The sequence below is a fragment of the Hyperolius riggenbachi genome, chromosome 2 (genome assembly GCF_040937935.1).
Source record: "Hyperolius riggenbachi isolate aHypRig1 chromosome 2, aHypRig1.pri, whole genome shotgun sequence".
Taxonomy (NCBI): domain Eukaryota; kingdom Metazoa; phylum Chordata; class Amphibia; order Anura; family Hyperoliidae; genus Hyperolius; species Hyperolius riggenbachi.
Window position 1 is genome coordinate 76991299 of NC_090647.1, and position 12836 is coordinate 77004134.

The 12836-nt window shown below is 46.8% G+C and overlaps 1 protein-coding gene across 3 annotated transcripts in view; it reads right to left on the reverse strand.

Annotated features, from left to right (window-relative positions):
- PARP4 (poly(ADP-ribose) polymerase family member 4) overlaps positions 1-12836 on the reverse strand; it is a 291746-nt gene that overhangs the window by 214876 nt on the left and 64034 nt on the right. For all 3 annotated transcript variants that reach the window (XM_068266936.1, XM_068266937.1, XM_068266935.1), the window contains exon 12: positions 5780-5917. In XM_068266936.1, coding sequence (XP_068123037.1) covers positions 5780-5917 — 138 coding nt within the window. The remainder of the gene's footprint in view (positions 1-5779; positions 5918-12836) is intronic.

A 12836-nucleotide genomic window follows, 5' to 3' on the forward strand; every position in this document is an offset into this window, starting at 1 on the left:
AGCATTTCACTGCAGTACTATGTCATTTGGATGCTGAGTGGTTGAAGTATGCAATACTGTGTATACTAGCAGTGTCGATGTTAGAGTAATATTGAAAGATTTACAGGTTAGAAATAAACGAAAAAACCGAGAGCCCGGTATAGTGTAGTATGTATTGGAAATTGTAGAGTAAATAAACAGGTAAGTATTCTACTCACAAACATGGGTTGCCGTCCAGGCAACCACTATATAGGCAGGTGGGGAGATTAGACCTGTCCCCACTCATGATTAAGATGTCGCTCTCTGAAAGAAGAAAAGGGTGCAACACCGTTCCAAAGGTGAACAAATCGATGTAGCGAAGTACAGAGGCGCCAATAGGATAAAACGCACTAAAAAGTTTAAAAATACTCGGGTGGCGGCGGTGGACCAACCAACCCAAAAACAGACACAACGCCGTCAGTATAGTCAAATAATTCATTCACACACTCCAAGAACAACTGCGACGCGTCTCACGGGCAAAATCCCGCCTCCTCAGGCACCAAACAACTGGAGTACCACACAGCTCTGGGTCCCGATCAGGTTTGGCACCTCTGTGACAGACTATACTGATGGCGTTGTGTCTGTTTTTGGGTTGGTTGGTCCACCGCCGCCACCCGAGTATTTTTAAACTTTTTAGTGCGTTTTATCCTATTGGCGCCTCTGTACTTCGCTACAGGTTAGAAAGTTCTGTTGGGTTGGAATAAAGTTAATGAAAGAGCAGGTCAAACACTTAACACTAACTGTGCAGGTTAGTGTTAAAGAACAGCCGAGGTGAAAATAAACTGATAAGAAAAACAATTGTATCTATCCTCCTCCTAAAAATTACTTTTTTTTTTTTTAGATATATCACAGTTTTATTTTCTATTTAAATCTATTTTTTTAGGTTTTTATTGTTTTATTGTCACTGCTCAATAACACCTTCATTGAAGTATGCTCGAGTTCAAATCTATGAATTAGGAATCAGGAATCAGGAATTCTCTGTTTCGCCAAGCATGACTAGGTCATGCCCGGAATTGGTTTTGGCACAGAACATATAGCTCAAGGAGAGAAAGAAGAAACAGAGGACAAGCAATTACATTAACATTATATCACACTTAACATTTGCGTTACATTACATTAGCAGCAATTTTGCATCACCCGTGACAGTACTGAAAAAGTCCTAGAATGGCCTATTATTATCAAATAGTTTTTATGTCACATTGATTTGTGTGCTGATGGGAGTATGTGGAGGGAGTTAAGGAGGCTGACGGCCGAGGGGAAGAAAGAGTTACTGTGTCTGGCAGTCCTTGTGGAAATGGCCCGAAGTCTCCGTCCTAGTGGGAGCTGGCAGAAGTAGCGATGGCCCGGGTGAGTAGGATCGTTAGCGATCCTCAACGCCCTTGATCTCAGCCTTCTCCTGTGTAGGAGGTCGAGTGAGGGGAGAGGTCTTCCAACGACCCTCTCCGCTGCCCTGATGACCCTCTGAAGTGCGAGCCTGTCGCTGGCGGTGGCGCCGGTGTACCAGACCAGGATGGAAGAGCAGACGATCGATTCAATGGTGGTGGAGTAGAAGCTAATCAGAATCTCTGGTGCCATGCCGAACTTCCTTAGCTGACGAAGGAAGTAGAGTCTCTGCTGGGCTTTCCTTTGGATGGCAGTGATGTTAGGTCTCCAGCTAAGGTCACTGGAGATGGTAGTGCCCAGGAGACGGGCACAAGGCACTCTGGCCACTTCTGTACCCTCAATGTGGATTGGTGGTGGGGGGGGTGCGGCCTTCCTGAAGTCAATGATTAGCTCTACAGTTTTTGTGGTGTTGAGCACTAGCTTGTTCTCCCTGCACCATTGGGAGATTCTTTCCACCTGCTGACAGTACTCCTGGATATTGTCCTTGGTGACGAGACCGACGATGGTAGTGTCGTCGGCAAACTTGATGACCTTGACTGAGTCTGCCTTGGATCTGCAATTGTTTGTGTAGAGGGAGAACAGCAGTGGAGACAAGACACAGCCTTGGGGGGCACCTGTGTTCGTGGTCATGGTTTGTGAGTAGATGTCACCCAGCCTAACAGTTTGAGTCCTGTTTGTGAGAAAGTCTGTGATCCAGAGGCGTAGGCTAGGGTGAACACCAAGAGTGGCTAGTTCTTCTTGTAAGATGCGTGGACAAATAGTGTTAAATGCCGAGCTAAAGTCCAGGAGTAGTACTCTGGCATACGTGTCTGGTCTGTCAAGGTGGTCATAAATGGACTCCAGGCAGATGTTTATAGCGTCATCAGTGGACCTGTTTGCCCTATACGCAAACTGATGGGGGTCTAGAAGGGGCAAGGTGGAGATCTTGAGGTTGGATAGGACCACTCGCTCTAGAGTTTTCATTATGATGGACGTAAGGGCTACCGGCCTGTAGTTGTTCAGGTCAGAGACTCCCTGTTTCTTAGGGACAGGTATGATGGTCGACCTCTTGAAGCATCCGGGGACTATTCCTTCACTTAGTGATTTGGCGAAGATGGCAGAGAGGATGGGAGCGAGTTGCCTGGAGCAGGTTTTCAGGCAGGCTGGAGACACGCCGTCTGGTCCCGGGGCTTTCCTGGTGTTTAACCTTGACAGGAGTAGCAGGACATCAGCTTCGCTCACCTCTAGAGATGGAGCTTGGCTCGTGATGTGCACCTCGAGGCGAGGGGGGGCAGGAGGGTTGGGCAGTTCCAGATGTACCCTTGGTTCTTCCTGCCTCTCAAACCTGCAGTAGAACTTGCAGAGTTCTTCGGCTAGCCCCGGACTGGGAGGAGTATGTTGGGGGAGGGGCTTGTAGTTGGTGGCAGCCCTAAGCCCCTTCCACACAGCTCGAGTGTCATTTGAGCGCAGGTTTTGTTCCATCCTCTCAGCATAGTCCCTTTTGGCAGCCTTCAGTTCTCGATTTAGGTCGTTCCTCGCCTTCCTGTAGTCCTCCTGGTTGCCGGTCTTGTGTGCAGTTTCCTTCTGCCTTTGCAGCTGCCGTAGCTTGTTAGTGAACCACGGCTTGTTGTTCGGGTAGACCTTAAAGACTTTGGTTGGTACGCAAGAGTCTTCACAGAAGCTGATGTACGACGCAACATTGTCTGCCCACTCGTCTATGTTTGGTGCGCCCAGGGACTCCCAGTCGGTGCAGTCAAAACAGGCTTGGAGTTAGAGCTTGGCCTCGTCTGACCATACTTTGGTAGATTTAAGAGTCGGTTTAGCAGATTCTAGGCGTCTCTTGTAGGTGGGGATCAGGTGGATGACACAGTGGTCAGAGGAGCCAAGAGCTGCCTCTGGGACTGCCTTGTAAGCATCTTTCAGTGCTGTGTAACAATGGTCGAGAGTGTTCCCGCCCCTGGTGGGGCACTCCACGTGCTGGTGGTAATGTGGCATCTCCTGGCGAAGATTGGCCTTGTTGAAATCGCCCATAACAATGATTAGTGAGTCCGGGAGGGACGTCTCCCACTGTGCGATGGTCTCGCTGAGGGTCAATAAGGCACCTTTTACATCAGCGTCAGGAGGAATGTACACACCGACAAGAACATAGGAGGTAAACTCACGTGGCGAGTATGACGGCCTGCAGTTGATGAGTATGAGTTCGAGGTCAGGGGAGCACTTCCTGATGAGTACTGACGTGTTGGTGCACCATGAGACGCTGATATAGAAGCAGATACCACCACCTCTTCTCTTCCCGGAGAGGACAGGGTCCCGGTCTGCACGGGTGAGGCTGTAACCTGGGAGATGTAGGGAGTTCTCAGGGATGTCCTCGTGCAGCCAAGTTTCCGTGAAGCAGAGGACTGGCGTCGTCCTGCTAAGGTCCTTCCTGTCGCAGAGGAGGCTCAGTTCGTCCAGCTTGTTGGTGAGGGAGCGCACATTCGCCAGGAGGACTGAGGGGATAGCTGATCGTAGACCCTTCCTCTTGAGTCTCTCGCGGGCGCCCGCCCGACAGCCTCTCCGCCTCTGGCCTCCCCGAGGGTCAAAGGCCGGATCCAGGACCAGTCGGATGTGATTCCAGACCAGCTTGGACAGAAGCCTGGTTTCTGGGGGTGAGGGGCCACGTGGTTCCCACTGTAGGAGCTGCTCCCTGGTGTAGGTTGTGCGTGTGGCATGGATTGGTGTGGGTGGACCCCGGTCCCTGGTGAGAGGGCGAGAGGTGGGGTGCCTTCGGGGGTAGTGAGGCATGGCATTGCCTGAGCAATGCAGAGTTCAGCAGGGGGGCAGGCTGGTCAGATGCAGCACGGGACTTCAGTGGGGCCCTATGTCGCCAGCAGCTAGCGGTCTCGGTGGTGCACAGCGAGTAGCAGGCAGGTTGGGCCCGAGGGGATCAGCACACGGGGCAAGCATGGGGGGCGAGCTGACCCTGTACAGCACAGGATGTAAGTGGGGCCAGGTGTAGCCAGCGTCTCGTGGACTCAGGGTGTACACAGGGTGGTGAGGCTGCCGTGAATGTCCAGCTGCCTCTGCTTCCCCATTTGCGTCCTACGTGGCTGCTGCGCATAGCACTGGCGTGTGAGTGAAGTCACACACATGCCACGTGCTATATGCGGGGGGGAGGGGAAACAGGGGCAGCTATACACTCAGGGCGGCCGGACAGGTGAGAGATTTTAATATACAGGCACCAGGGTAAGGGGGCACATTTACATTTGAGAGATAGCAATCAGGGCTTGTTCACACTAGGGGCGTTTTCGGCCTTTTTTCAAGCACAGGCGATTTTCAAAACCGTCCACAAAACGCTTGTGCAATGAATCTCTATGAGAAGGTTCCTATCAGCGCGTTTCGTCTGCTTTGCGCTCCGCTAAACGGTGCCTGTACCATTTTTGGAGCGATTTTTGGTCTAATGGAAGGTATAGGAAGAGCGCTAAACGCTCACAAAATCGCTTTGTGTTGCGCTTGCATTCGCGATTTTAAGAATAAATACATTGGGCTCGATTCACAAAGCGGTGCTAACCCAGTTAGAGACTTTAGGCATGATAACCATTGCACCACGCTGGTGAAAAGCCAGTTTAGGTGTGATAAGTTTAGGCATGATAAGTTTAGATCGCTTGCAAAGTCCCGCACGCAAAGCAGCGCCATTAAACTTTATACGAAGTGCACCAGACTTTGCTAGCGTAAAACTTTTGATCAGCTTTGCACTGCGGTGCTAACCCAGTTGGTGCTTAAACTTATCACGCCTAAACTTATCACACCTAAACTTATCATGCCTAAACTTATCACACCTAAACTTATCATGCCTAAACTGAGTTTAGGCGTGATAAAGGGCTTCTTACCAGCGTGCTAACTGTTAGCACCGCTTTGTGAATCAGGCCCATTGTATTTATTCTTTCCCGACGGATGTTAGGAAGTAAAAAAAACAGAATCGCTTTGCAAAAGCGCTTTGCACAAAACTGTAGCGTGCAGTGGAGCGCCGGGAGGGGGAAAAAAAAAAAAAAGAACACGCTAAAAAAATAAATAAAAAAAAATAAAAAATCGATGCCATCAGCGATTTCTTTTTTTGATGTGAACAGAGCCTAAGCACGGCGTCACAAGGACGATTCCAGAGAGATTTCATGCTGAATCGACCAGCGGTGTATGGGCAGCCAACAAATTTCTCTCCGAGCAGATTCGAACAGAGAGAGATCTGTCTATCGGTCGATCTGCCCATACATCACTAGATACATGGGCACCCAATACAAATACAGATAAGCACACAAATCAGCACATAAATAAATATGCATGCAGATGCAGAAATGTCCCTCTGCTCGATAAATTCCATCAATATAAATGCACATGCACAGCACAGTCTAAGCAGTAGCCTCACCTTGACAGGATCCCAACAAAATTGCGCAGTGAAGAGGCATGCAGCAAGGACTTGACATTGCCCAGGTTGCTGTTAAAATGAATGGCTTCACTTAACCTCCCAATCCGGAAGACACGTAAAATCCGAAATTCTTCATTGCTGTAAATTAAATATAAGTAAATAAATACGAGTATATATATATATATATATATATATATATATATATATATATATATATATATATATATATATACATACATATACATATACATATACATATATATACATATATATACATACACATATACATATATACATACACATATACATATATACATATATATATATATATACACAGGGAGTGCAGAATTGTTAGGCAAGTTGTATTTTTGAGGAATAATTTTATTATTGAACAACAACCATGTTCTCAATGAACCCAAAAAACTCATTAATATCAAAGCTGAATATTTTTGAAAGTAGTTTTTAGTTTGTTTTTAGTTTTAGCTATTTTAGGGGGATATCTGTGTGTGCAGGTGACTATTACTGTGTATAATTATTAGGCAACTTAACAAAAAACAAATATATACTCATTTCAATTATTTATTTTTACCAGTGAAACCAATATAACATCTCAACATTCACAAATATACTGTACATTTCTGACATTCAAAAACAAAACAAAAACAAATCAGTGACAAATATAGCCACCTTTCTTTGCAAGGACACTCAAAAGCCTGCCATCCATGGATTCTGTCAGTGTTTTGATCTGTTCACCATCAACATTGCGTGCATCAGCAACCACAGCCTCCCAGACACTGTTCAGAGAGGTGTACCGTTTTCCCTCCTTGTAAATCTCACATTTTATGATGGACCACAGGTTCTCAATGGGGTTCAGATCAGGTGAACAAGGAGGCCATGTCATTAGTTTTTCTTCTTTTATACCCTTTTCTTGCCAGCCACGCTGTGGAGTACTTGGACGCGTGTGATGGAGCATTGTCCTGCATGAAAATCATGTTTTTCTTGAAGGATGCAGACTTCTTCCTGTACCACTGCTTGAAGAAGGTGTCTTCCAGAAACTGGCAGTAGGACTGGGAGTTGAGCTTGACTCCATCCTCAACCCGAAAAGGCCCCACAAGCTCATCTTTGATGATACCAGCCCAAACCAGTACTCCACCTCCACCTTGCTGGCGTCTGAGTCAGACTGGAGCTCTCTGCCCTTTACCAATCCAGCCACGGGCCCATCCATCTGGCCCATCAAGACTCCCTCTTATTTCATCAGTCCATAAAACCTTAGAAAAATCAGTCTTGAGATATTTCTTGGCCCAGTCTTGACGTTTCAGCTTGTGTGTCTTGTTCAGTGGTGGTCGTCTTTCAGCCTTTCTTACCTTGGCCATGTCTCTGAGTATTGCACACCTTGTGCTTTTGGGCACTCCAGTGATGTTGCAGCGCTGAAATATGGCCAAAACTGGTTGCAAGTGGCATCTTGGCAGCTGCACGCTTGACTTTTCTCAGTTCATGGGCAGTTATTTTGTGCCTTGGTTTTTCCACACGCTTCTTGCGACCCTGTTGACTATTTTGAATGAAACACTTGATTGTTCGGTGATCACGCTTCAGAAGCTTTGCAATTTTAAGAGTGCTGCATCCCTCTGCAAGATATCTCACTATTTTTGACTTTTCTGAGCCTGTCAAGTCCTTCTTTTGACCCATTTTGCCAAAGGAAAGGAAGTTGCCTAATAATCATGCACACCTGATATAGGGTGTTGATGTCATTAGACCACACCCCTTCTCATTACAGAGATGCAAATAACCTAATATACTTAATTGGTAGTAGACTTTCGAGCCTATACAGCTTGGAGTAAGACAACATGCATAAAGAGGATGATGTGGTCAAAATACTCATTTGCCTAATAATTCTGCACTCCCTGTATATGTGTGTGTGTGTGTGTGTGTGTGTGTGTGTGTGTGTGTGTGTGTGTGTGTGTGTGTGTGTGTGTGTGTGTGTGTGTGTGTGTGTGTGTGTGTGTGTGTGTGTGTGTGTGTGTGTGTGTGTGTGTGTGTGTGTGTGTGTGTGTGTGTGTGTGTGTGTGTGTGTGTGTGTGTGTGTGTGTGTGCTTTCGTTTTTAACCATTTTCTAAGGCAGATTGATGTATTTAGGTACAGCAGAGTCCCCAGTATCTGGCACCGGTGAGGATCGCCTGATGGTGGATACATGTGCTTGCTGGTTGCTTAAGCAACCGGACAAAAAAATAACCACAACCCCCCCCCCCCCTTTAAATACTCACCGAGGCCTGCGCGGGTCTAAAATTTTCAGACCAGCACCCAGCATACAGCCCCGCTACCCGCAACCCGCTTTCTGTTGAATCTGGTGCCCACACCCAACCCGCACCACAACCCAATTAAAATCACAATGGGTACCCACACCCAATATGCATTTCGGGTAACCCGCGGGTACCTGACCTGATGCCCTGTGCAGGTCTAATTTTTTTTAGACCTAAAACCTAACCCGCACCTTCACCCCGCTACCCGCACCCGACCTGCAACCTGCTTTCGGGTGAATTTGGTACCCGCACCCGACACGCTGCAACCCGATTAAAGAACCTCTATAGCCAAAAAAGTAGGGAGTTAAAATCTGACAGAACCAACAGATTTTGGGCCAGTCCATCACCTCATGGGGAATTCTCAGGGCTTTCTTTGTTTTCATAAGCATTTACTGAACAGCAGTTTAACTGCCAAAATAGTAAGATACCAGCCGGCCTCCCTAATCACTTGCACACTATTTTGCCAGTTAGATTAGACCTGGAGAATCCCCCATGAAGAGATGGACTGGCCCAAAACCTGTCTGTTTTGTCAGATTTTACCTGCCTCCTTTGTTTGCAATAGTGGTCCTTTAAAATCAAACCGGGTACCTGAATCCCAACCCGCATTTCGGGTAACCCAACTCGATGCAGGCCTTTACCTCCAGCAATGTCTTGTAGTCTCCCTGCAGCTCCTAGTGGGCTCCTAGCGGCTTTCCAGCATCCTCCTTGCACATAAGCCAGCATGTCACCTGACCCGCACTGGGTCAAGTGACCCACCAGCTTCTGTTCACGGACACCAGAAAGCCGCTAGGAACTGCAGGGAGGCTACAAGACGTCGCTGGAGGCTCAGTAAGTATTTTAATGCCTCCAAACCCACCCAAAACAAGTCCCCGTCATTTATCAGGCCTGCCGGTTAGATGAGACTTCCGATAATAGGAACTTTGTTGTATTTGAACATGCAGTCTACGTCAAATTGTGGCATCAGCATGGTGCAGGCTGGAGTCTGCTAAACACTGAGAAAATGTGCACAAAGGAAGTCTGAGATCACTTCTGCAATTAACTGGCCTGCTCCAAATCTTTGCCAATACAACTGGTCTTGTAAATGGATCATGCACTGGAGCAGTGGGCTGGCTGCAGGACTGGTCCATTCTTATGCAAGTGAATATAACTTAACGATTAAACGTGGTTACATTTTACAATGTTTATAAATTATTAAATCAGTGTTTGCTCATTGTAAAATCTTTCCTCTCCCTGATTCACATTCTTACATTTATCACAGGTGGCGACATCTTTACTGCTGGCAGGTGCTTCACTGCGGAATGTTTATTGTGACCAGAAACAAAACTTGGGTCTCCCAGAGTGAACTTGGGCAGAAGACTGCATAACTAAACAGCCTAGGCTAATCATCGCAGGGAGCAAATTCAGTAATTTAAATCATTACAAGACCATGCACAGGCAAATCTTCTCAGGAACTTACCACACAAAAGAAAAAAACATTTTTTGTACTTGTTAATCATTTTACAGTTTAATCATTACAAGCACTTAAACCCTTGTCCACATTCACAAGGAGTGCCATCCAGCAGGGATCAGGATTGATGCCTTGTGCAACAGTTATTATAATTATTTATTGTATTTATAAAGCGCCAACATATTACGCAGCGCTGGACATTAATTTAGGTTACAGACAATATTTAGGGGTGACAAACAGGGGTGACAAACAGCAATGTGACAATACAGGAATACAAGAAAACCAGATCAGGCAGCACAGTATGAGTACAAGGTAATGCTTAGTCAGTCACTGGAGGGTAGCATGGAGATTAGGCAAGTTAGGTTCACTCAAATGCATAGCATGGGTGCACAGTAATGGAGGTGCATGATCAGGTAGGACACAAAAGGAGGAGGACCCTACCCAAAGGCTTACAATCTAGAGGGAGAGGTGGGGACACAAGAGGTAGGGAACCAGAGTTCAGCTGTGGGTTTAGAGCAATTGTGAGGGGTGGTAGGCCAGAGTGAAAAGGTGAGTTTTGAGGGCCTTCTTGAAGGTGTTGAAGGAGGGGGCTGCCCTTATGGGTGGAGGTAGAGCGTTCCATAGTGTTGGAGCGGCTCTTGAGAAGTCTTGGAGGCGTGCATGGGACTGGGTGATGCGGGGGACGGTCAGGCGAAGTTCATTGGAGGAGCGGAGTGAGCGGCTTGGTGTGTATCTCTGAGTAAGATCAGAAAGTTAAGTTGGACAGGTTTTGTGGACGGATTTGTAGGTCAGACACAATATCTTGATTCTGGACTGGATAGGAAGCCAGTGGAGGGATTCACGGAGGGGAGACGCCCTGGTGGAGCAATGGGAGGAGTGGATAATTCTGTCTGCCGCATTCATGATGGACTGCAGTGGGGCTATTCGGGTCATAGGGAGACCAGACAGAAGGGCATTGCAGTAGTCGAGGCAGGAAATTATGAGGGCATGGATGAGGAGTTTGGTGGTGGCAGGGGTAAGGAAAGGGCGAATCTTACAGATGTTACGAAGGTGGAAGTTGTAGGACTTTGTGAGGCTTTGGATGTGGGGAGTGAAGGAGAGTGCGGAGTCCAGGGTGACACCCAGACAGCGGGCTTGAGAGGTAGGGCTAATGGCAATGTGGTTAACAGTGACCTGCACATCTGGGAGGTCCAGGGATGACCGGGGTGGGAAGATCATAAATTCCGTTTTGTCTAGATTTAATTTCAGGAACCTAGCGGACATCCAGGAGGAGATGGCAGATAGGCAGGAGACCTTGTCCATGGTAGTGGTGGATATGTCAGGGGTGTGGAGGTAGATTTGGGTGTCATCTGCATACAGATGGTAGTTAAAACCCATGGAGGAGTTAACCTTGCCAATGGAGGATGTGTATAGGGAGAACAGTAGGGGGCCAAGGACAGAGCCTTGGGGGACTCGCACTGAGAGGTGGTTGGGGGTGGACGAGGACTCATTGAAGGAGGTCGTGAAGGAGCGGTTTAGAGGTAGGATGAAAGCCAGGTCAGGGCGAGATCGTGAACGCCCATTCAGGTCTTGATGCTGTACAGACACGTCACTAGCCTGCAGGCTAATAACATGTCTGTCACTATTAAGGGAGGAGGAGGGACGACATAGATGCCCCTCTTTCTCATTGACTGTTCTACTGGCCAACTCCTAAGCCTTGCGACACCTCTTTAGAGGACTCAACCCCCAAACTGTCACTCAAGAAATTTTGACATTTTTTGTGCAGTCGTAGTAGGCACCTTTATTAAGCAATTTCAGTGCTTCCCAAGATGTAAGCTACAGAGTCATATTTTGCTTACTAACAGAGGTGCATTGCTGTGTCCACTGAGAGAATAAGCTCAAATTCACACAGTAAATTTGCATTCACAGACAGACTGTTCCTCATTGTTGCCCAAAAAAGTGCGTACAGGTGTGACACCTTGCTAGCCTCCTTCAAGCAAAAGATTTCTGTCCCTAAACGCTATACTGTATATCCTACAGAACCACCCCCATGAGTTCCTGCAGAAGAGGCTGACTTCTTATTCCTCCCCAAGACAGAACACACAGCATGCGGATTGGCCAAGAGCTGATCAGCATGTCTGTATAGTTTTCAAGCTGAAACTGTCCAAAAAATTCCCCATACACTAAAACCCCCATTATCCAGCACCAACGGGGATTGGCTGACGCTAGATAAATGTAGTTTCTGGTTGCTTGAGAGTCAATGTTAAAAATAGGCCTAGCTAAAAAAACAGTACTATACTTCACACTGTATGCTTGCCATAAACTCTGCATTAATGTTATGTTAAAATACAGTAATAAAAAACAAATTAGGGCAAAGGACAATATAACAGAGGTTACAAAATCTTGGACATAAAAAGTGGCAGGATAGTGTACTGGTTAAGGGCTCTGACACAGGAGACCAGGGTTGAATCTTGGCTCTTCCTCTTCAGTAAGCCAGCAGCTATTCATAAAGGAGTTATTGGGTGAGGCTCCCTAACACTGCTACTGCCTACTAAGCATGCAGCGAAAATACAGAGCAGAAAGAATCCAGGCACCAAGTGCAAGTTTGCGATCAAACCGTCACCTTTAATTCATCCCCATCGTTCCTGACATAAATTGCAGTATAAATGGCCTGACAGCTGTTTCGCGGGCAAACAACCCGCTTCGTCAGAGGCAAAGTAGCAAACGATGGGAATGAATTAAAGGTGACGGTTTGATTGAAAACTTATAGTTGGTTCCCGGATTCTTTCTGCTCTGTACGTTCACCGAATGCCTCGTCTGTCTGGAGGCACAACTACTGCACCTGGTACCCCAATAGCCGCTGTGCAATCTAGTGCCAATCTACCCCTCTGTTTCTGTTACAACTAAGCATGCAGCTCTGGCTCTTTGAGTCTGCCAGGAAAAAAAACACAATATACATTTTTTTTGTTTTGTCTAAAAGACAAGGGGTTCAAATCCTGGCTGGAGCCATTACCTATTCAGTAAGGAATCCTTGGTCAGTTCTAATGCTTCAGGATGGCCTACTGAGAGCGCATTCAGTGGCGGTAGCTCTCAAGTAGGAACGATAAATGATATGCAAATTTTTCCAAGTTGATGCACATTTATGCAAAAAATGTAATTGCATGAACTCAGAAAAAATTGCATATCATTGAATATCCCAATGCTACGTACACACATGCGACCACGATCGTTCGTTGTCAACGACGAACGAACTTTTAATTGATGAAAGAACGACCTAAGTAAAGTCAGTTTTAAAAGGTGTGTAACGATCAGATCGTTAGAACGAACGTTACAT